The sequence below is a fragment of the Drosophila bipectinata genome, chromosome 3R (genome assembly GCF_030179905.1).
Source record: "Drosophila bipectinata strain 14024-0381.07 chromosome 3R, DbipHiC1v2, whole genome shotgun sequence".
Taxonomy (NCBI): Eukaryota; Metazoa; Arthropoda; class Insecta; order Diptera; family Drosophilidae; genus Drosophila; species Drosophila bipectinata.
Window position 1 is genome coordinate 27,704,777 of NC_091739.1, and position 24,314 is coordinate 27,729,090.

General features: G+C 44.0%; 2 protein-coding genes across 7 annotated transcripts; one reads left to right on the forward strand and one right to left on the reverse strand.

Moving 5' to 3' along the window:
* Positions 1 to 415: 415 nt before the first annotated feature.
* Mlc1 (Myosin light chain alkali) lies at positions 416 to 3,211 on the reverse strand. 2 transcript variants are annotated; one of them, XM_017236414.3, is made up of 6 exons: positions 3,099 to 3,211; positions 2,923 to 2,950; positions 1,594 to 1,899; positions 1,434 to 1,520; positions 1,088 to 1,134; positions 416 to 958 (listed from the first exon to the last, which is right to left on the reverse strand). In XM_017236414.3, exons 1-5 carry the CDS (start codon positions 3,099 to 3,101, stop codon positions 1,091 to 1,093), a joined length of 468 nt encoding a protein of 155 aa, XP_017091903.1. In that variant the 5' UTR covers positions 3,102 to 3,211; the 3' UTR covers positions 416 to 958; positions 1,088 to 1,090. The 2 variants fall into 2 exon arrangements, with proteins under 2 accessions (XP_017091903.1, XP_017091904.1); XM_017236415.3 differs by lacking the exon at positions 1,088 to 1,134.
* Positions 3,212 to 5,482: 2,271 nt separating this feature from the next.
* Positions 5,483 to 24,278, forward strand: unc80 (unc80, NALCN channel complex subunit). Of its 5 annotated transcripts, XM_043211763.1 has the most exons (30): positions 5,483 to 5,566; positions 6,289 to 6,534; positions 7,169 to 7,195; positions 7,430 to 7,450; positions 7,512 to 7,847; positions 7,907 to 8,206; positions 8,266 to 8,403; positions 12,352 to 12,659; positions 12,728 to 12,927; positions 12,991 to 13,172; positions 13,371 to 13,483; positions 13,693 to 13,710; positions 14,024 to 14,159; positions 14,271 to 14,706; positions 14,767 to 14,964; positions 15,413 to 15,698; positions 15,769 to 15,871; positions 15,932 to 16,549; positions 17,053 to 17,782; positions 17,844 to 17,981; positions 18,040 to 18,338; positions 18,397 to 18,575; positions 18,635 to 19,208; positions 19,301 to 19,858; positions 19,917 to 20,220; positions 20,279 to 21,228; positions 21,291 to 22,754; positions 22,877 to 23,045; positions 23,108 to 23,766; positions 23,827 to 24,278. In XM_043211763.1, the coding sequence occupies exons 2-30, from the start codon at positions 6,298 to 6,300 to the stop codon at positions 24,076 to 24,078; spliced, it is 9,933 nt and encodes a 3,310-aa protein (XP_043067698.1). In that variant the 5' UTR covers positions 5,483 to 5,566; positions 6,289 to 6,297; the 3' UTR covers positions 24,079 to 24,278. The 5 variants fall into 5 exon arrangements, with proteins under 5 accessions (XP_043067698.1, XP_070137337.1, XP_070137338.1 ...); XM_070281236.1 differs by lacking the exons at positions 5,483 to 5,566; positions 6,289 to 6,534; positions 7,169 to 7,195; ... (2 more) ...; positions 7,907 to 8,206; positions 8,266 to 8,403 and having other exon boundaries at positions 12,369 to 12,659; positions 14,015 to 14,159; positions 15,356 to 15,698; ... (1 more) ...; positions 23,117 to 23,164; positions 23,222 to 23,766; XM_070281237.1 differs by lacking the exons at positions 5,483 to 5,566; positions 6,289 to 6,534; positions 7,169 to 7,195; ... (2 more) ...; positions 7,907 to 8,206; positions 8,266 to 8,403 and having other exon boundaries at positions 12,369 to 12,659; positions 15,356 to 15,698; positions 15,769 to 15,874; positions 23,117 to 23,164; positions 23,222 to 23,766.
* The last annotated feature ends 36 nt before the right edge of the window (positions 24,279 to 24,314 follow it).

Sequence of the window (24,314 nt, forward strand, 5' to 3'; positions counted from 1 at the left end):
AACTTTTTTAAAATATAAATTTCCCTTGCAGAAGTCAACTTAAATTCAGGTAAATATAGTATTGTTTAACATTTTAAATCAATTTTTAAAGTTTATACCTTAAAATTTAAGTACCTTTGTTCAGCTTTGGATTGGTTGTTGTCTCAGCTAATTTATTTCAGACAACTATCAATGGCGCCCTCTATCGTGCACGACTTTAACTACACATAGCCTACATATAATATCTGAAATAATTTTCTAAATGTTTTTGAAATGATTTCTATACCTCTGAACCGACTTTTCGTGTTTAGCTTTGCGGAGGAGTATTTCTTAATTCATAAAATAGGCGATAGAATAAAATATACTCCACAAATCACCTTGATTGATGGATTATTCACCCTCCAAATTCCCTCCGACGATATTTTCTTGTCATTGATTGCGTAACTCTTGTGGCCGCACCATTAATCTACATGTTTATTTTAAATACATTTCTCTTATTTCACCTTCAGACAAGAACAAAATCAGTTCTGTTGCTGCCTTTCTTGTTTCAGGTGTAGAATTTCCCTAAACATTATTGTATTTGCTATTTGGTTTATTTACGTCTCATAAAAATAATATTTATCTATGGCTTGTGTAACCAACATGTCGAATGAAAAATCAAAAATTCATAACAAAATAATGCTCACAGAAACTTTAAATTTTTTTCAGTTTTTTTCGTTATTTTATAATTTAAATTTTTTTTATTTTTTAAAAAATAATATTATCTTGAAGTTCAATTTTGCAGTTGTTGTAGCAGAAGTAAAATTTAATTAAAATAATATACGAGAGAGATAGAGAGAGTTAGCGATGAATATAACATCTATGGAGAATGGTTGTTGCTATAAATTCTTTGTTGTTGGTGTTGTTGTTGTTGGTTTGTTGTTGTTGTTTCTAACTATTTATAGCTGATCTGGTCTTTCACACATTCTGGCGAGGAATGCTGTGAAATAGAGGACAAACAGAATGATATTAGTACGGTGTTTGTATCTTTCCTTGGACATTTAAAAGACACATCATCCAGACACCGGGTCATAGGGTGTTCGTCCCAAAATTCAATCCGATTACTTACTGTTTAGTCGAAGACGACTGGATCGCTCATCAAGCGCTGGATGAACTCTGTGGTGGTGACGACATAACGACGGGCATTCGGGACACAATTCACAATCATAGTGCAGAGGCCATTGGGACGTGATATTTTGTTGGTTGGGATTTCGTTTTTAAACATATGGACATGGGGAGTGATCAGGTTCAGGTACAAAGTGCACAGTGCAGAGTGGTTCGGGGGACAAAGTAATTGATGCGCAGACAAATAAAGTAACATGTGAAATAGACAAATATGGTTTTCATTTCGGAATCACAAGACATAAAGACATTGTTGACCCTCGGGTCCAGGGCACTAGCATCCGAATACTTACGAGAGTAGGGGATGTATCCTTCATCATCCTCGGGGTCCATGCAGTCAGCGAACAGAGTCTCGACCTGTTCGTCATCCAAGTTCTCACCTGATGATTAATACAAAGATGTAAATTTAGTTTGGGTGGGATAAGAAGTATTCATTTTTTCCTGGATACTAACCAAGAGCCAGCAGGGCGTGTTGCAATTCAGCGAGCATCATGGTGCCGTTCTCCTCTTTGTCGTAGAGCTTCAAGCACTCAATGAAGTCCTCGTAGCATCCCTGCTCCTTCTCCTTCTTGACCTGTGAGTAGATGGGCAGGAACTCATCCATCTTGATCTTCTTCTCGTTGCGCTTCTTGGTGCCGCCCATCTTCTCGATCAGCGCCAAGGTGGGGTTCAAGTTCAGAGCGCGGAGGGCATCACCTAGGTCGACGGCATCGATACCCTCGCCGGGGGATCCCATGACTTCGAAAACGAATTCGACATCTGCAGAAAATATTATTGTTTAGTGTCTGAATCATTTTTATAATCAAAAACCATCAAACTATTGTTTTTTATTTACATTTGTTTTCATATTAATTGCTTTTGTTATAAATACTCGGTTATGGGGACACCCTTAGAAAATGGGGTCGATGTGGTAACCCTGAAATTTTTGGTACGCACATTTTTGGTCATCATGAAAATCTTGACACGACGGAGAGCATTAGTTACTGTGAGTCTGTATAGGTGCGTGCCTGTCGATCTGGGAGCATCGCCAACCCGAGGAACACACTACGTATACGTAATCCGACACCCGAACCGAACGTCTTCGCCTTTGCCATCGTTTATATGCTATATAGGCACAATATACATATATGTATATATGTACTTAAGGCTCACACACACGGCCTTTGAATTTTCTCTTTTCTTTCCTGTGCGTTGGAACGAAAATAAATCCCCAAGAAATAACTTGGCCAAAATTAGATCTCTAAACGAGAAGCTTCGGACACGATCGCGATAGTTCGGGCTGCCGATCAGCCTGTCATATATACACAAGATTTTCATTGATTTTTTTTCTCAACGATATTTTAACGAAATAGAACATAACTTTGCACCGACTGGAATTATGTCAGACTCTTCGTTTGCATTATTTTCCCGGACGATATGAATGTATTTTTAGCGACGCATATAGACTTTCCTTAATGAGAAAAATTTCCGCAATATGTTATATATAGACACGCATATAGATTTGTGTATATGTAGGATTGGGTATGAGATATATTCCAAGCGATTACGAAATATGTTCACCGACTTTTTGTGTACTTTTTGTTCATCTATATTATGTGTATCTCACACGCGCACATTATGTAATCATTTTTTTTAGGCGTATTCCAAGGAAAATTCATTTTCGGGTTTCTATTAAGTCCTTCGTATCCCCTTTTTTATAGTTTGTTTGTATTATTTGAAATTAAGATTTGATCGTTTTCGATTGAGGTTAAAGATAATCCTTTTTCAGTGCGTTCAACTTACTTTCAACTTCACGCTTTGGTACATCAGCCTGTCAACGGAAACGGAAAATATTGAGGAGTTTTTCATTAATTTGAGTTTCAGAATTCTGGTATAAATTTAGAAGGTGCACATATATCACTGGATGCTCGGAGGAAGATCTATGTGAAGCTGATTCCTTGGCCGATGGAGGCACTCACCATTTTGTCTGTTGGATGCGAAAATCAACTGTATCGCGGATGAGCTCGGTCTCGACTGAACGTTATTCGTCAGCGGCAGTACGGCAAGGTAATTCTGAGGTGATAGCCGACCAGCAGCAGATCGTCCGAAAGCACCGACACAGATACACGGCTGCACGGATACAGATACACTTACGCAGGCACGGATCCAAATGACGAAATTCTCGCTCTTTTCTCGCTGTGCAAGGCTGCCCGCACACACAGCCACACCCGCCAGTGTGTGTGTGCGATGCCAAGAATTTACTTTCATCTTGGGAAATTTTCGAATACAACTCTCGGATATTTGGGCTCTCCTATGGAGCCGTTTGTTGTGCTCTCTAAATGCGCTATTTTTAAAATTTTGTTTTTTGTTTTTGTTACGGATTTGAATGTTTTTTTTTTGCTTTATTTTAGTTAAATTTCGTGTTTGCTTCGCGAAGGCAAAATAATAATCGCTTGTGGCATTCCCAGCCCCAGCCGGATAGTGTTGAATATCATTCGACGTTACAGATGATTTTGCAGATAATATTTTAGGTAACATATGTGCGAGGAGATCGGAACTTTATTGTTCGGTGCTGCGCAATAGATTAGTGGAAGAGCCTTCTCCTGCCCCGGCGTACCTCCCACTCCATAGACCCGCAGAACCTCCCACACATGGGAGGCTATGTAGTATAGGCGGCAGTACTATGTATTTGGCATATATACGTATATATTTATACACTCATCGACCCTGATCGTCTTTTTGGCAAGCCCCGCGGTGTACGGGTATTTTTCAACGTATTTCTCAGGTCTTTTCGTATGTTATCGTTCGAAATGTTTTGTCAGCCGGTCGGGGGTGTTAAATGCCCGATTTCTTGTTTGTCGATGGCCGCCCGAAACACCTGAAAGCCTTTTCAATATTTATACATTTTCCAAAAGTTATATTCCCCCCACGCGGCTTTCCCGCTCTTTCCTGCCAGACGAGATCTACATAGAAGGCGCATTATTACTGGCCCCTCCGCCGCCTTATTGTGTGTATTTCTACAACATTTTTAATGCGTGCTATTTATAAAAACTATGACACAGATACACACAGCTTATTCAGAGCAAAAATGTACAGCAACAAATTCGAAGAGCTTTGTTTGCGTAGGTACATAAAATCGGGCACGTAATGCCCGATCAAAACTGAAGGGTAAAAAAAAGTACTTAAAAGGTAGCACCTCATCGTAAGGCAATTACTTTCGAGGATACCGTCAGGACATTGACACCTCCGGCGAGTCTCGGCTTCGAATCGATGCCGCAGTCCTTGGCCTTGACATTCCATGTCGCAAATATGTACGTGCCTACGAGACAGGCCCTTCTTTGACCCAGTTTTGAACCCAGCTGTGCTGCCAATTTCCTGTGCCCCACTCTCAGTTTGTTCGACTTTCTGTCTCTTTTTAAGGACACTTCGGATCGGCCATAACCGCGCAGCCTCCCTGCCATTGTTATTGTTTACTCCTTGCCGGAGATACCTGTTGCCATTGCTGAGATCCAGCTGCTAGATGAACAAAAAAGTAGGCCGACAAAGTCCTTCAGTTCACAGCTGTTATCAGGAGCCGATGCTTAGCATTTAGCTGCGCAGTTCAAAGTGCGCAAGTCATTGATAAGCCGCCCGGTGAAAATCATAAATATCTAAGTCAATAGGATAAATCATTGATTTATTTTAGGAAAATATTAACCTAAAACTTTTAACTGTATATGTTGTAATAATTTTCAATGACTTACAGGGCAACTTAGAAGGTTGTAAAAGTTAATGCGCGTTAATATTCATAAAATCTTCTTTTAGATAAAATCTGCATAATAATACTTAAGAATTACAAAAATGTTTTTCATTGATGTATAAACACCCTGTTTCTTAAACCTGTATTATATAAAGTAAATAAAATGATTCAATCATTTGGATATTCAAAATAAAAACATTTTTATACAATTTAATACTATTTGGATGGTATTTGGATATTTGGATACTACTAAGGATGGCTTTAATTTCTCCTTTAAACAATATCATATATTAAATGGCGCACCCGAGACACTCGCAGATAAAGGAATTTATTGTCGAGTCAACTATACTGTGTCGACCAGACGGCGTATACGCAATATCTACCCCCAGCAGGCATTTATTATCATTGATAAGTGTGCTCCAAACAAACAGGGTGATCCACTGGGAGAGCAACAAACTCAATGCCGCAATAAATGCCAGAACACCCTCTAAATCCCAAGCAGCCCTTTTGGCCACCAGTGCGTATACTTAACACAGAGTGCGGGTGTGTATATCTGGTATACGCACTGATGGCCCGAAAGGACGATGGCGGTGCCGAGGATAATAACGACAGGGAGCCCAGAGCTCGTCAGTTAACGACGCTGGTCTTCAGTTGCATCCGAACGCTCCAACCGTGAACTTTATCGAAACTGGCAACGCGCAAATCAAGGTAAGTAAAAGGGATAGCTTTGGAAAATGTTGTGCAAAAGGCTAGAAAAAGGGGAAAAACACACAATAAACTATCAAAGATAAAGTGCTTTGCAAACATGGCAGAAAAAAGAAAGAAAACACTTGCAATTAGTGGATACTTAAAGCCCAGCCCAGAATGGCTACCGTTCTTTGTTTAGCTGGGTGCGGCCCCCAATCAAGTGAAATGTTGGCACAAATGGAAACGTTTGATTTGAGTGAGTGCCAAGTATCGAATAATTGCCACGAAAACAGTAATTAATTGAAAAGAAAGCCAAAACTTTTCCACAATCTCTGGACGGGGTTATATAAGTCTGTGAAAATTTTTGCCCCAAATTAGCATGTATACCAGAAACCCAGTTTTGTATCTATAACCCAGTCTTGCTGGCTGCGGAGTCTGCGTCCTGCGCAGCGTCCCAGGACCAGCTGGTCCAGCCGAAATCTCAGCCGCCTCTGGGGCGGGGGAGTTCGGGGGAGTCACTGTCACTGGCACTGACCTAGTCGGAAACTAGACGAACAGGAGCAACAGGAGGAGGCCGAGCCTGCCATTTGATGGGCCTGCGCACGCAAACACTTGTTGCTGCGGCATGCTAATGTCTCACCTGACACACTCACTCCCTCCTATAGCATTTTTTTTTATGAATGAGCCAAGCAACTGTTGCATGCTCCAACTGATGTGTGTCCCTGCCCTTGTGTCCATTACAGCTGGCCACCATGGTGACCAATGCCGCGGCAACAGCGGCTGCCACGAATACCAGCACCAATAACAACAACCTGCAGACAAACAACAACAGTCACGGCGCGAACAACAACAACGATGACTTTGACTTTGACCAGGATAGCGGATTGCAGGACCTCGGCTTGCCGGTGTCCGTGCAAACGTTCCTGTGGCGCCAAATAGCCCCATTCATCCGACCCAAGCTGGGCAAATTGCACGAGTCCACCTGTCTGGTAAGTTGTGCCAAGCCCGGGCAATCGCATTGCATTTGCCAAATCGTCAAGATATGAAAAAATAAATGCTACCAAGGCCACGATTGATCGACGTGAGCACACCCTCTAAAAAAAAACAATTAATTGTCGAAAGGGGAGCGCTTCTAAATGAATACTGTGCTGTACATTCGCTATGTGTGTTTGTTGTAAGGATGGACTGTGTAAAATACTCAAGAAACCAAAAACCATTGGCATCCGAATTGGCACAAACGACCCGAAAACCAAACCATGTTCAATGTCCTTTTCATTTTAATTTTGTTCTGCTGAAATTCAAGGAAACTGGAAAGCAATAATCCATTTTGACTTTGATGTTTGATGTTTTTATACTTTCCTGCATTTTAATCTGATTTTCTTCTAAACATAACAACTACTAACACGGCCACCTTTCACAAACTAAACACCAGACCTAACTTTTCTTAATGAGGTCGGGGAAGACGCCTTCGGAAGACCTTCCCCGACCTGTACATATTAATAATCTGCTATGCTTTTTACACAAACCAACGAGAAACAAAAAAAAACACACACTTTTTCAATAACAAAACTGTACAAATTAACATTGTAAAATCTTTCGCAATTTGTCTGAATCTGAATGTAGTTTTGTCAACACGCACCGGGACACCATGTAAGTTATTAATGTATTGTGGTAGTTTTATTAACATTTAACTATTTCTTTATAAAATAGTCGTTACTTTTATTTTTTCTATTGTACATAATTTTAGTGACTGTTCTGTGTCAATATTTAAGTTTGTCTTTAAGTCTTTATGTTTGTTGTGAGTTTCCAAATTTTTATAAAAATTAAACTAAAGTCATAATTAATCAAGAATTCTCATTTTTATACCCATTTTATGGTATTTAGGAGTCGAAAGAAGCCTGCAAGGTACGAGCAATAAATTTAATCCTTAATAATCATAATAGACTAATGGCTTTCTATTTTTTAGTCTTTTGAAAAAGTGTTAGTGCAAAACATACAGTTTGGACTATCGCCCCCTTTGACAAAGGCTCTGGGAGCCATTCCACGATGGCGACTTCTGCAGGGTGCCTTGCCACATGTGATGCATGCGTGTGCCGCCTTGTTGCACAACCGAGTCAAGGACATGCAGGCTATTGGCCCTGTGGAAACCAAGCTACTGTACACCATGCAATGGATACTCCTTTACGCCGCCGAGGAATGTGCCGACGACGAGGGCGGAGAGGATATGGGTTTGGGCGATTCGACTGGGGAGCCTCGACCCAAGTCCATCGATCAATATTTGTTCTCGGTGCCAACGATTACTGTGAGTTTAACATTTCTACTTGTTTGGATTCAATCTTAACAAAGATCTTTCTTTTCTAGCTCTTTGTTTATCTATTTGCACCAATTATACATCACCTAAAGGAGTCAGACTTTCAGAACTTCCGCCTGGAGAATGGCATTAAGCTATGGCAGGGCATGTGGGATAATCGGGCACCGGGAGCTCCTTGCTTTACAGCTCCTGTAAAGCCAAAAGCCCGTAACTTGCTGTGTGCTCCGACTCCAAAAGGATCCACTGATGTATTTCCTGCTCGTAAACATTCCCTCAGTGCCGATGCTATGTCACCTAAAGCTGATTCACCCCAGAGTGGCATTTCAGACTTCGGCAGGCAAGATGAAGAGGTTTGTAATTTTACAATGCAACACCAAAACCCTTAAAAGTAATATTGTTTTATGTGCAGGGCTCCTGGGTTTCTTCCCCCAAAGAGTTTGCCTTTCCGGAAACCATACCTGAAGAAGCCTCAAGCGTAGAAGACGAGCGTGTGGTAATATTTCGATTACCCTCAGCGCCACAACTAATGGATAATTCATTCTTTACTGTGAGTGTATATTTCACAAAATGCACGGTTTCACGCATTGCCAATGTGGCCCACACCGATAGACATATCTTTCAAAATGAGGGAAATGCTTGAGAGGTCAATATGGCCCACACCGAAAGCCAATAGTCATCTGATTCTTAAGCGGAATACCTTAAACGATTTGTGAATCGATTCTCCATTTATCCGCATCAAAATCCAGGAACAAAATATTTTTAAGATTTTTTGTCAAATTTTCTGGGTAGACCCCTTCAAAAATAGGGGAAATGCTTGAGAGGTCAATATGGGCCACACCGAAAGCTATATCTTTGCCAATAGTCTTCTGATTCTTAAGCGGAATACCTTAAACGATTTGTGAATCGATTCTCAATTTATCCGCATCAAAATCCAGGAACAAAATATTTTTAAGATTTTTTGTCAAATTTTCTGGGTAGACCCCTTCAAAAATGGGGGAAATGCTTGAGAGGTCAATATGGGCCACACCGAAAGCTATATCTTTGCCAATAGTCATCTGATTCTTAAGCGGAATACCTTAAACGATTTGTGAATCGATTCTCCATTAATCCGCATCAAAATCCAGGAACAAAATATTTTTTAGATTTTTTGTCAAATTTTCTGGGTAGACCTCTTCAAAAATCGGGGAAATGCTTGAGAGGCCAATATGGGCCACACCGAAAGCTATATCTTTGCCAATAGTCATCTGATTCTTAAGCGGAATACCTTAAACGATTTGTGAATCGATTCTCCATTTATCCGCATCAAAATCCAGGAACAAAATATTTTTAAGATTTTTTGTCAAATTTTCTGGGTAGACCCCTTCAAAAATGGGGGAAATGCTTGAGAGGTCAATATGGGCCACACCGAAAGCTATATCTTTGCCAATAGTCATCTGATTCTTAAGCGGAATACCTTAAACGATTTGTGAATCGATTCTCCATTAATTCGCATCAAAATCCAGGAACAAAATATTTTTTTGATTTTTTGTCAAATTTTCTGGGTAGACCCCTTCAAATGCTTGAGAGGAAATGCTTGAGAGGTCAATATGGACCACCCCGAAAGCCAATAGTCATCTGATTCTTAAGCGGAATACCTTAAACGATTTGTGAATCGATTCTCCATTTATCCGCATCAAAATCCAGGAACAAAATATTTTAAAGATTTTTTGTCAAATTTTCTGGGTAGACCCCTTCAAAAATGGGGGAAATGCTTGAGAGGTCAATATGGGCCACACCGAAAGCCATATCTTTGCCAATAGTCATCTGATTCTTAAGCGGAATACCTTAAACGATTTGTGAATCGATTCTCCATTTATCCGCATCAAAATCCAGGAACAAAATATTTTTAAGATTTTTTGTCAAATTTTCTGGGTAGACAAAAATATTTTGTCTAAATTTCCTCCTTCAAAAATAGGGGAAATGCTTGAGAGGTCAATATGGGCCACACCGAAAGCTATATCTTTGCCAATAGTCATCTGATTCTTAAGCGGAATACCTTTAACGATTTGTGAATCGATTCTCCATTAATTCGCATCAAAATCCAGGAACAAAATATTTTTTAGATTTTTCGTCAAATTTTCTGGGTAGACCCCTTCAAAAATGGGGGAAATGCTTGAGAGGTCAATATGGGCCACACCGAAAGCCATATCTTTGCCAATAGTCATCTGATTCTTAAGCGGAATACCTTAAACGATTTGTGAATCGATTCTCTATGAATCTGCATCAAAATCCAGGAACAAAATATTTTTAAGATTTTTTGTCAAATTTTCTGGGTAGACCCCTTCAAATGCTTGAGAGGAAATGCTTGAGAGGTCAATATGGACCACCCCGAAAGCCAATAGTCATCTGATTCTTAAGCGGAATACCTTAAACGATTTGTGAATCGATTCTCCATTTATCCGCATCAAAATCCAGGAACAAAATATTTTAAAGATTTTTTGTCAAATTTTCTGGGTAGACCCCTTCAAAAATGGGGGAAATGCTTGAGAGGTCAATATGGGCCACACCGAAAGCCATATCTTTGCCAATAGTCATCTGATTCTTAAGCGGAATACCTTAAACGATTTGTGAATCGATTCTCCATTTATCCGCATCAAAATCCAGGAACAAAATATTTTTAAGATTTTTTGTCAAATTTTCTGGGTAGACAAAAATATTTTGTCTAAATTTCCTCCTTCAAAAATAGGGGAAATGCTTGAGAGGTCAATATGGGCCACACCGAAAGCTATATCTTTGCCAATAGTCATCTGATTCTTAAGCGGAATACCTTTAACGATTTGTGAATCGATTCTCCATTAATTCGCATCAAAATCCAGGAACAAAATATTTTTTAGATTTTTCGTCAAATTTTCTGGGTAGACCCCTTCAAAAATGGGGGAAATGCTTGAGAGGTCAATATGGGCCACACCGAAAGCCATATCTTTGCCAATAGTCATCTGATTCTTAAGCGGAATACCTTAAACGATTTGTGAATCGATTCTCTATGAATCTGCATCAAAATCCAGGAACAAAATATTTTTAAGATTTTTTGTCAAATTTTCCTTCAAAAATGGGGGAAATGCTTGAGAGGTCAATATGGGCCACACCGAAAGCTATATCTTTGCCAATAGTCATCTGATTCTTAAGCGGAATACCTTTAACGATTTGTGAATCGATTCTCCATTAATTCGCATCAAAATCCAGGAACAAAATATTTTTTATATTTTTCGTCAAATTTTCTGGGTAGACCCCTTCAAAAATGGGGGATATGCTTGAGAGGTCAATATGGGCCACACCGAAATCCATATCTTTGCCAATAGTCATTTGATTCTTAAGCGATTCTTAAATGAATAACCATAGAAATGGTTAAAAAAAACAAGAAAGGAAAGCTTACTTTTGACTTACAACTACTACAACAACTACAACTTAAATCATAAACACTTATTAAAAAAAAAAATAATAATAATAAAAAAAAATTTTTTATAATAATTATTATTATTTTTATTTTCACGATTTTTTGAGCCAGCTTAAGTTCAGCGTATAAGAATCGAGGAGGAGGGCACTATATTTTATTCAATTATTTTTAAAAAAGAAAAAAATAAATTAAAAAAATAAATTAAAAACTTTTTCCGATTTTTCGGGCATGCTTAAGTGCATCCTATGAGAATCGAGGAGGAGGGCACTTTTTTTAAATTAATTAATTTTAAAAACTTTATTGAATAGTTTCCAAATTAAAGCATCTTCTGGAATGATATCATACTCGAAAAAAGGATAAATTTTTATCCTTCATTACTGCTTGCCTTCTAAGTGCCCAAATAAATAGGCAATGGAAATATGTGTGTTTACATTTTAACATTTATAATTTATAAACATAGTTAAAGAAAGTTATCGTATATCCGATCAATCAGTTATATGACAGCTATAGGATATAGTCGACCGATCCCGGTCGATCCGACTTATACACTGAGCCCAAAAGACAGAAAGATGTGTTCAAAGTTGTACCCTCTATACTTTTAAAGCTGGAAGAGTAGTTTAGGTAGAAACAGGTATACAGGACGGGCACGATTATATCGACTCAGGAGTTGATCCCTATCAAGAATGTATGTATGTATACTTTAAATGGTTGGGGCCGACTCCTTCATTGCTTTTTTTTTTTAATTTAGAAAATTTTTCTCCCCGCTCACATCAAGTTTCTCCATGATCTCATCGGCGTCGGCCGCATTCTCCGGCGTGTTGCAAATCTTGTTCTCCAGCTTATCCAAAAAACCCGTCTCGCTGACCATGAACTTCTTGCCATTCATCCACCTGCTTCAGTCTCAAATTGTTTTTGTAGACCCCTTCAAAAAATGGGGAAATGCTTGAGAGGTCAATATGGCTCCCAACGAAAGCCATAATATCTTTATCTTCATTATTCTTACAAATTAGATCTTTTATCTACTTATTTATCTTTAATTTATTTAACTTTTTTTTCTAATAGGCTGATGCCAGTCTGCTCCAACAATCCCAGAGCCGCCGCGGGAGTCGCCAATCAATGAACTCCCGCGACAAGGAAAAGATTCCATCTACCAAGTTCGAGTTTGACCAGCAGGAACTGATGCGGGGTGCTTCGATGAAGGAGAAACGCAGTGCCTCCATTGACAAGGAGACGGACTCTGACAAATCGGACAGTATAAAGGCGGATGTGTCGGCTGCCACTTTCTTGGATGTATCTGTGCTACGTTGCCTGTTCATATCCCATTGGCAGGAGGAAGGAATCTTTTGGAGCTTACAGTACTTGTATAATCGGTGAGTAGTGATAAATAACTCTACAAGCTCCTCTGTAAATTTAATATACATACATTCTGCTAATTTAGTCTTAGTGACATTGGTGAAGATGCGGCTATTACTTTGAATCAGCCACGGAAGCGTTCCAATTCATTGCCTATTCCACAAATCGAGATATCCCTGTACCAGGGACCCGGTAGCAACAGCCGAGACAGTCCTGGAAGCTCTGTGGTCAAGGACTATATAGAAATACCCGATCCATCACCCACTGTGACAGCCTGTGTTGTGGGTTAGTTCGAAATAAAATTTAATATTAAAAGGAGTTCTGAAAAAAATGTTGTATCTCTCACAGAAGAACCTCAAAGTGCTCCAAGTACCTCCGAGCGACGGGGCAGCGAGAAGAAAAAACGCGTCAAGATGGCCGATTTGAGGGCTTTCGTGGAGACAAAGATGTTCTCTAAGTCGGAGAAGAATCTGGAAAAAGTAGGGCTCGATACTCACTCTGCCAATGGCAAGACACCACTGCAACATGCAGTAAGCCATGTGAAAACTGATGTTGACTGTTTTTAAGTGTTTCTGCCTGGCATCCCGCTTATTGTTCCCCATATATATACTTCCTCATAAATGGTGTTTGTTTGGCTTGAGAGTTGAATGTTAACACTTGTTCTTAAAGCTATAACTAAGCACTATACACTATATGTACTAAAATAATCTTAATATTACTTACCCTAGGAGTATCATCGCAGCTTGGATACGGGCGAGAAAAAGCTGTCGCGTTCTGCTTCGATGATTAGTCGCGAGCCGGCCAGTAACCTCATTAAGGGGAAATCTATGCCCAGTCTTAGGTAAGTTACAAACTCTCAATTCAACCCATAAAAACAAACTATGACCAAATCTTTATCAGGCCTCTGACACCAGAACAAAAAGACACTTACACTTCCAGTCTATTCTCAAATATTTCATACTCTTTAGAGTCTCAATCTTTGCTACCAAGCTAATACTTTGTGTATTCTATTACTTTTGACTTGAAAATATTTCTTCCATGATCAACCAGCTGTCTGCTCGATAGCGGGTGAGTTTTGGTCGTTACAAGTAGCTAAATACTATTTATCTTCGATCTCTAAGGACACTCTATGCTCTATGTTCAATGCCTGTCTATAAAAATTCTGCCTGTCTATATTCAATCACTTTTTCCCCTTTTTACCCTGTATGCTCCACCTTTTTTGGCCACCTTTCCATGGCTGTTTCTCTCTCACTACTCCCGGCTTATCCCTACTGTATACCAACCCAACCCAAGTTAATCCTCAAGCTTGCAGCACTCCGTTTTGACTAATGCCACGCACACGATTTCTCGCACGTCTCCTACAAAAAAATAGATTTTACAGATACGTTGAGCCACCGAAGGCGCCAAGACCATCGCAGACAAGTTGTCCTCGTGCCACAGTATTCTATCCTCGGAATCCCATTATTACGGTTACGGAGCATACACCGACACCCTCTCCGGATTATATGAAGCGACAGGTAAATATTTGTGGTATTCGTTAAAGTATTGGTATGATTGTTTTGAGGGTATGGGAATGCAGGACAACCTGGCGTATGAGTAATACTCTATTGACATTTCTTTATCCCTAGGGTTCCATTGACTCCCAGCTGGACGCCTTAAGTAATGGTGGCAGCATTGCTGGCATGGGGGAAAATGGAGGCGGAAACGGAAGCACCGGCATGGGCAGCACTACCACTAGGTATCGTGGCCAAATGCTACGCTCACATACCGACTCCCATATTGATTACACTGGCGTGGATGAGTCCGAGGCACCTGGATCGTCGTTTTATATAACACGTGATGGTGGCATCGATTACGAGATTATCCTACTGGCCATCAGCAATGTTTTCAAGCGAGATCCTTCACAAGTGTGCTCCCTCCGTGTCCTGGAGGCGGGTCTAAACATTTGTGAATTATTGATTGAGATGGGGGTCCTGAAGTTGGGTGAGCATGCCCACGAAATATCCATGAGCATTACGCGGCGAGCTCTGCAGGTTCTTGGGTGCCCCCATGGATGCAACGATGGTGAGTTTAGAAATTAAAAAAAAAGAAAAAAACTTTTACGTATAACTTACACATTTCTAGGTGTTCGTGGTCCTCCTGCGGACTTTCTGCGCAATCAATGCCAAAAGATTCTATCAAGGATGCTGCGACAGGCTGGTCCCCGAACCAAACGCTATATGCAGGAGATGGTAAGGACCTCGCCCTTGCCGGAGCTGATCGACTACTTCCACGCGTTCTTGGCCTTCTGTGTGGATCCGAGCTCTCTGCTTTCGCCTATGAGTAAGTTTTGCAAAATAGACTTAGTTTTTGACTTCAATCCACTGCCAAACCGCAAATGCAGGGCTTGGATGCTAACCTAAAATTAGGAGCACTGAAAACCCCCATTTAAAGTTCGATCCAACCAGTCAAGCTTGAGTTTCATTGGCCGCTTTTGAGTTGGGCTTCCATTTCGTCTTTTGATTTGCTCATCCGGCTCATTGCCGACATGCATCCATGCAACCTTGCAACCATGCCACCATTCTACCATGCATCCATGCTGTTTGTGGTTTCCCCCTTCTATGCATGCCGAGACTTTTGCTAATGCTTTTGAGTTGTCCTCCTACTATCCTCCTTACTGTCACCACCAATACGTTGTATATATATGTATGTATGTATAAAATGATGCAAATAGCTCATAAACGTCAGAGTGGATATAAAAATGCTAACACCGATCTTGGCGGCGTACCAGGTCAGGGCGGCTATACGACAAACTTTAGCGGCGGGATGAGCGGCGGTGCGGAGTCCCAGGTTGTTGGGGCAGTCTTCAAGCCGCTGGTCAGCCGGTTCGTCGAGGCCAGCAAGGATTTAAAGAGTCCGGAGAACATTGCCCTCTACGGGGACATCCGTCAGTTGGTCACCTATGTGAAAGGAGCCCATGGTGGACCCTTCCGTCTGGTGGCGCTCAGTGGTATTTTGGCCGTCACTCCCAGGCCACACAAAAAAGGTCCTTCAGCGCAAACCACAAGAGTTATAAGGTGAGATTGATATTTTTCTTTATTAAGAAAAATTAAGAAAGCATTAAATACTTAAAACGTTTTTTTACAGACACATTCCCCAAGCCAATGTGGGCCAGAGTATGCAGAACGATGACAACCGCTCTCAGCGCCGCCTTCTATTGAAGAAGCGAAGTACTTCCTCCGCCTGCGCCGTAGTGAGTCTTGACCCCGAGTAACCACTGACCAATAACCAGTCTTCTATTCTCCTGCAGAGCCTCCTCGAAACGGAGACGTGTGAGGAGCACTACAAGACCAGCCAGTCGCCTTTGAGCAACTTCCGTAGACGAACCACCGGAGTCCGCCCTACGTTGACCCCCCGACACAGCGAACGGGCCCTGCTTTCCGACTCGACGTCGAGCTCGGAGCGCAATTCGCTGGGACGGCTCAGCGGCTTGGTGCGCTGGTTCCGGGGCACGCCCAAGGAGGCCTCGTCCATCGACCTGGAGATCGGGTCCCTCAACCCAGAGATATCCTCCACGTTTATGCGGCACGCCTCGCTGAAGATCCAGCGGGGTCGGTCGAGTGACGGCATTGGGCGGTCCATTCAGCGCGCCAAGCGACGCGTCGAGCGGCGGCTGAACCGTTTCGGTGGCATTGTGAAGGGCAAGAAGAAGGTGGGCGGCATCGAAGAGACGGCGGACTTCAGCCGACGCAGCTCCTCGGACATGTGCGATGGTCCCCGGGAGTCGGAGGTAGTCATCCTCAAGGAGCGCAAGCTCGTCCCCACCGATCCAGTGCGCGTGGGCATGTTGCGGCTATCCTTTCTGCTGGAGACCTGTGCTCCTGGCTCCTTTCCCGACTCCCAGTTGGTGGCAGCAGTCCTGGATCTGGTCAGTATAATAAAGTTGCTTTCTTTTGGATAAGTTGTTTTCTTTGTTTTCATAACAACGATAATTATTGTAATCTTCTTCGAAAAGTCAAGTTTTTCAATAAGTTATATAACGGTAAAGATTTAAATTATATCATAAAAAAAAGAATTTTTTAACGGCGATGGTTTCAAACTAATTTAAACAAATTCTAAAACCTGTATTTTAAATGCTTATTTTATTTACGATTTCTTTAGTCCTCCCTTGCATGGCAAATACCGCCTATAAAAAATTGAAACATGCACTTCATTTTTAACAACTGTTGGCTAAAAATCTTTGCAATATTAATTGAAATATTTGAAAATAAACAATACTACTTCCTTATCAAGTCCCTAAAAATTCGCATATTTGTATGAAACTTCGTTATTATTCGCATTTAAGTAGATTACTGAAATATTTTGTGGCAATACTCCTATAAAAAAACTGTCTAATGATTAAATATTTTATCCCTATCCCTTTCCCAACAGCCCCAAGCCCCCCTTGTGGCACGTGCCACTTTCCTCTTGGAGTGCGCCCACTTTGTCCATCTTTGCAATAAAGGTCAATGGCCTGCCTGGATGAAACAGAACGTAGGCAGCTACCGGGCATCTGGAGCTAACATCAATATCAGCCAGATGAAGCAACAGGTGAGCCAGTCAAGTGCCAGACGTACTCACATCCTGCAGAGGGCCGCCGGCAAGATGTTCCACCAGTGGGCGGAAATGATAGGAGCTCGTCTCGAGGAGATTCTGTTCACTGAGCGACTGCAGTACGAGGCGGTCAATGCCAGTCTCACGGATCCGGAAAAGCAGCGTGAGCTACTGCAGCAGGACGAGGAAGAGGACTTCCTGGACGAGGCTTCGGTGAATCCACATGGCAACGACTGTCCACATTCCCTGAAACTCATCGCTTGTGTACTGCTTTTTGAGATTACGGCCTTCTTGAGGGACACCTATCTGATGCTGCCCAAAACATCCAAGCTGATTCATCGCGACAAGCCGGCTCCTTGGGAGAAGGTCTATCGCGAGGCCAATCGCCGCTGGTCCATGGCCCTTAGTTCCATGGGTCACTCCCAGACTTCGGCCCAGAGCCTCCAGTCCATAGCTGCAGGAAACGATGGCGCCGGGCAGTCGGAGCGTAAAATATCCTTTGTACTTCATGAACCAGACAACGAATCGGAGAACAGTAGTAATACCACACTAACTAAGGAAGAAGAAGGTATCCACATTAGGTAACATTTTTGGGAAACAATCATTACTTTTTTTTCTCTTATCCTCAGCTCGGCGTCCTACTGCTTCCGCAGTGCGTCCTTTCCTTTTGAGGCGTGGCACTGCCACCACAACAGGAGGGTCCTTTAAAAGACGCTCTCTTAAGCTGCGCCGTAATACCAAAGATAGCAAGGATATTGAAACGGACTGTAAGTTAACCAAAATGACTAAGGGAATATATTTATAATATTATGGTTCATATTTTAGTCAATATCCAATCGCGTCGCAAGGTCTCCTCCCTTTCCGATCGGAGTGACACCTCAGAGCAGGGCATGATTAGTGGCGGGGAAGAGTCTCCTGGAATACTCAGCGACGACCAGCAGCCAGAGTCACCCACAGACTCCAATGAAAACGATGACACGGCCAAGAATATGCCCTGGCTGAAGGCGGTTATAGATTTGATGTCCAGTTACAACTACTACTGCACCCATAAAGGATATTGTCATCCGTTCTGCTATAAACGCCACATGAGATCCTGCACTCGTCTGGTGAAGGCTACTAGAAAGGTGACATAAAAGGTCATAATGTTAACATAGTTTTTAAAATTATTCCTTTAATATACAGATTTATGGTGAGGAATTCGGTTTCTCCTTTGATTCAGATCATCCAACCGTGGAACCAACAGTCATTAGCTCTAGTAAGCCACACACTTCTCGATCCCGCTCCACTCGAAAGGTATCCGAGCAAAGCTCCACCCAGACCTCTCCGTCCAAACGTAAGGACAGTTTATGTCGCAAGGATCGGTAAGTAGAATTTATTTGGTCTATTCAAATACCCTCAGTTTCTAATTTCATATCCTCAGCATAAGTGATGATCCGGATCTGGAAATGGCCGAAAAGTTGGCCAAGGCCTTCCGCCAGGAGAAAGAGAAAAAGTTGCAGGAAGAACCTCCTATCCTTAAGTTCATCAGGATTCATATTAGGAATCTCTTTCACTTTCCACTGGCCACCTTGCTAAAGGGCGCTGTCGTGCTCACTGAGGAAATGGTAATCGAGGCAATGCCTGCCGCCTGGGAACTCCTGCTGGAGACGAACCATGACACAGCCACCTCCAGTGCCGCTGTATTTCTTATGGGCTCGGTGAAGGCGCAGAACTTTGCCTTCGACATCATGCAGAGAGCTCTGAAGCACAAGGATCCGGACATAAGGATTGGAGCTATTCAGCGCTACCTTGTGCTGTGGAAGTGCCGCTTCCATGTCTGGCCGCGAATGGAGGAGAATGCCCACGACGTAACTTTCAAGGTGCCACCAGGTGGCATTGAATTCACACTGCCGTCCCCAAAGATTGGCATTGAAAGTCTGCCTGTGGTAGATCCACCTTGGATGCCCGTACAGCAAACAAAGGACATGGATGTTACTTTAAACCAAGACAGACATGTGAGTGAGAAGGCTGCCGAAACACTGGGTTATGTACTGGTCGGGAGGTGATTTTTCATAAAAATCCATTAAATATTTTCCCACACTTGCAGCGATCCCTAGTCACCGCCACTAAGAGCCGGAAGATGCAGCAGACGGAGGCCATTAGGAACGCCCTTCGTCAGCAGCGGGACAAGCAGCGGGCGGAGAGGCACAGCTTCCTCATCACCATGATTCCGATCAGTCAACAGGCTTCACACGAGCCTGGCATGGAGAAGCTGGAGGATCACGAGATCGAGGAGGACCTCGACGGCACACGCATGTCCTCGCACCTGCATCACGCCCACTCGCTCTTCCCCTCCGTCCTCTGCTCGTCCGTGATGCAGATTGTCGGCTGTCTGGATGATGCTGCCATCGGGTCGGATGGCAATGCTGTCTACGAGATTGCCTACCAGGTGATCTGGGTGTGCCTTGTGGAGGAGTCGGCCCTCTTTCTTCGCTATGTATTTGAGCGGCTGACCCGCGACCGCCAGGACCAGATGTTCAAGCTGCTGCGACATTTGATTCGATTTGTGCCCCGTCTGCCCCAACAGGCGGCCTTTGCCTTATATAACTCAATTATAGGATACATTATGTTCTACGTGCGATCCTCCAATGAGCTGAAACAGGAGGTGGGTATCCTTTCTGTTACCCTAAATGGGTGTTTAATCCTTGACGTCCTTCCTTTAGCTTGTTGGCTCAGCCTTGTCGGTCCTTTGGATGGTGGTGCACTCGGTGCATGGAATTATGTTCAAGGATCTGAAGCAGATTCTGCGCAAAGAGCAGTGTGATGCTTCCATTCTCCTCACCGCCAATGTGCCAGCAGCTAAAAAGATTGTTGTCCACGGACCCGCCGACGATGACTATAATATACCCTCCCAGTTTCCCGTTCAAGAGGATACGCTTTTCTGTCAGCTTTTGAAGGAGGCTTTGGATTACTATCCTATAGATGAGAAAAATACTAGTCACTATTGCTTAGTGGACTACAAGAGCAGTAAGTAACCAAGATCCTTAACATAGATCATATATTAAGTAATCGTTTTTCATGTCAGGCAAAATCCTAAATCCAAACTGGTACATACGGGATCTTTACTTCTTCAAGCGCTCACAGTATCCGGAGGTGCGTTTAATGCTAATGCGTCCTGAGGAATCTTTCCTGGCTTTGCAGAAGCAAGAGCTCACCAAGAAATTTGTGGAGATCGGCAAAGTACATTTAACCTGGGCGATTCTCAAGAACGTGGACATGGTGGTTCAGCGAGTAGTGTTTCTACACGAAGAGCTTATGAAGCTACCATCATTTCCACGGAAGGCACTGGAGGTAGACCTTGACCTGCATCATGGCGGAGAGTATGGAAAGGTTCTTCTCGGTCTGGATGTCTTGCACAAATTTATGTGGGTGCGCCTGATTGCCCGAATGTTCGAAGCTATGGCTGGCAATTTTGCCTACTCGGCGGATATCCAGCTCTTCTTGAACGTCCTATCCGGAGCATCTATTCTTCATGCCGAGGATTCGTGCATCATGCGTTACGTCATGGCCACGTTCATTAACGCAGCCTTTAACTTTAAGAACATATTCTCCACAAAGGGGTATTTCATGATTATGCCCACATTGCTGCAGGTTTACTCCCTGCATCAAACCAACAAGCTTATCACCACAACAATCGAATATGCAGTCAAGCAGTTCTATCTGCTAAACCGGAAACCCTTTATACTGCAAATGTTTGGATCCGTTTCCGCCATCCTCGACACAGATGAGGACGGAACTTATGGGGAGGCACACAAGGTCCAGTCCAGCTGTCTCTTTAACTTACTGCTGAGTCTGGAAGATCCCTCACCGGATCCTCTTAATATTGCCGAGCTAGTGAAGGAGCCAAAGCCCCTAAAGGCCATTGATTTCTGTTACCACGACGAGGATGACGATGTGACAGTACTCGACTGCATCACCCTTTGTGTAATGGTGGTTTCCTACTCGGCGGAGAGCACTCGAGGCTATCAAATGCTGGTGAGCTTTTATTATTCCTTTTTATGTTATATTTTTACCTTGACACTTTAATTTGTTTTCAGATAATTTTGGAGGCCATCCTCCCATGCTATCTGCAACAAATCCAATCGCCTAGCTACATTCCTCTCCAGGGAAAGTCTGAACGGGACATTATCCTCCAATTGGCGGTTGCCATTCGCACAATGGTTCACAATTGTGAGGGCTTGGCCAAGAGCTACAATGGACCATACAGAAATAGCCCGGAGCACAAGGGCTCCTCGCAGCGGAATTGTAGTCGGGGTCCACCCTGTTCGCCTGGCCTGGACTTTGAGGAGGAATCTCACCCGAAATACGTAACTGATGCTCGCACCAAGAATATGATGGACTGTGCCGAGGACTCGGAGATGATACGAACGGAGTACCGGCGGCCACGAGATGTTCTATTGTCTGTGGTGGCGGATTTTCTTACAAAGTCTACAGCCCGCCTTGCAGAACTGGCTAAGAAGATGCCGAGCGACACCAAGCCCACCGAAGTGCTGGACGCCAAGTGTCACATACGATTGGCCGACATAGCCCACTCCTTACTGAAGGTTTCCCCCTACGATCCGGAGTCCATGGCCTGTCGCGGTTTGCAACGCTACATGCAGGCGGTCTTGCCAAGGGCGGAATGGTCTAATGATACGTTGCGAAACGCTCTGGTCACCATATTACGACGAATCGACAAAGTCTTCCTGAAGATTTCAAAGAAACCTTCCATACGCCGAAACACCGACTGGGAGGCGGCTGCCGGTTTGCTCAAAGGCATCCACGAGACTATAATCCGGCATTCGTACGTACTGCACTGGCAGCAAATGAAAACACTGATTAGCACCGTGCAGAATCTGATTGTTAACGAACCCGGATCCGGCATTCCCGAGGGCGTCTCCAGCGCAGGGGCGGCGCTCATGTCTCAGAATCCGCCGGCCTTTTTCTGCTCAGCCGTGGTGCGTCTGGTGGCCCTGCAGGTGGTCAGCCCCGTGGACTGCTTCTCCCTGGTCCAGATTTGCGGGGGCAGCGCTGAGTTCGCCACGCAGGAAAAGGCCGAGGGTTTTCTAATGCATCTGATCATGCCGCTGTGTCTGAAGGTTTGCTCGGGACGCGGAGTCTCCGACGTGGGTGAACTAAAGATGACGGACGTGTCCTTTTTGCTGACTGCCGTCCTTAACGCCATGAGTCCACCGGCGGGTCGCACCGGCCAGGCTGTGTCCCAAATTAACAGGGTGACTGGGGACTTGCGTGCCGGGTCGCTCACTTTTACCGGCAGCCGCGATGCCAAGCGTCCTGCCAGGATATCCGGTTCCCTTTACCAAGCGGCTTTCCTGGCCCTCCGAATCGTGTGCATTTGCTTCGAGAGCCGCCTGTCCAACGAGTGGCCGCGTATTGTACGGGTTATGAGGGATTTGGGCCGACGCAACGAGGCTGCTCCGGATCTCTGGAGCTTTATGGAGTTTGTGGTCACCCATCGCACGCCATTATATATTGTCCTGCTTCCCTTTATCTTGCACAAGGTAATGTTACATTTTTTTTAAGATGTCAGATTTTGGTTTTAATAATTGTCGATCAGAAGAAGTTCTTTCCGCATTCTTTTTTAGTCAGCGCATAGTAATAAGATTATCTTATATCCTTCCAGATTTCACAGCCCCCCATAGGAGACCATGAGCGACACATGCAGTTTATTATCAGGGAAAGATTGCGTGGTACACCGCCGCAGGGTGGGATCAAATCCAAGGGAGCTCTGCTGCTGGAACTGGCCCGGGAGCTGCGCGATCTGCGCGACGAATTGGAGGAGAAACGATACGGTAAGTGGACGCGTCCAAAGGTTCTCCTACGGCCCCATCACGTACACACGCTTATGTTTCAGTCTCCACAGATCGCGAGAGCTCCGAGCAGAAGAAGAGCGACACCCAGGCGGCAACCAGTGCGGCAGACGCTCACAAGTCGCAGCAAAGACCTTCACTCATATCTATCTTCACAGGAACCACCACCGGCCAGGCGACGCACTCGCACATCTCGGCGGTGCCGATCGACTCGCGAAGCGGATCCGGCGGGATTTGCACGCCCAGCGACACGCTGTCGCAGCAGACGCTGCACCCGCCGCGGGAGTCGCTGTCGAGCAGCTCCACGGGCCGCGATCCGCACACCACGACCAGCGAAAGCCAGAGCGGCGAGGCGGACGCAGGATCGGCGCCGACGCTGGTGGGACCCACTCCGAGTGGCTCTGGCCTCGGATCCGGCTCCGGCACTGGCGCCGCTTCTGCCGTGCCCTCGCATCTCTCGCATTCGCAGTCGCTTCAGCAGGCTCCCTTCAAGGCCCAGCCCCCCAAGCTGCGATTCGTCTCGTCCGTGGAGTTCCGGCACTCGTCCGGAGAAACCTCTACTACGCCCTTGTCGCCGGAAAGTCCAGCCGAGGATAGTTCTGGAGACCATACCCGGTCGCGTCTGCAACGCTCAAAGGCAGCCAGCCGCAAGACCTTCCGGCTGAAGCGCAGTCGCCTGACCAACATGGATCCACCCAGCATTGTAAGTTAGCTGGAATCCTTCCTACCCGCTTTTGACTATAGACCTGGTGGTTTTTTTGAGGTAACCCCCCTCTCCCAGGAGGAGCAACAACAGCAACAGCAGCCACAGGCACAGCCCAAGACCCTTGGCGAGATATCCTGGGACTCAGTCTCGCAGACATCCTCGACGTCGGGCTACAGGGACAACAACAGCCTGCAGACTGGTCTTCTTTCTCCAGACGGATCCTTGGGCGGTCTTACCCTGGGCCGCTCCCCGTCGCAGCACTCGCTTCTCATGGTATTCGAGGGCCAGGACGAAGACACTCTTATATAACAATCACAGAACGGCGACCGGGCCTACGAACTTTAGAATCCTTCAACTAGAAATTTGAAGGAATATGTATTAGGTAGCGAAAGATAGTTGTTGGGCGTTAGGTTTTATAGAAGAATCGTTGTTTTCCATTGTGTGCCCTTTTTTGTATTCGATAGATGATAGATATAAAATAATAAATTGACTTGGTAGCCGTTCGAAAAACCGGGGTTTGTACTTGAAGTAGATTTTCGTTTCTT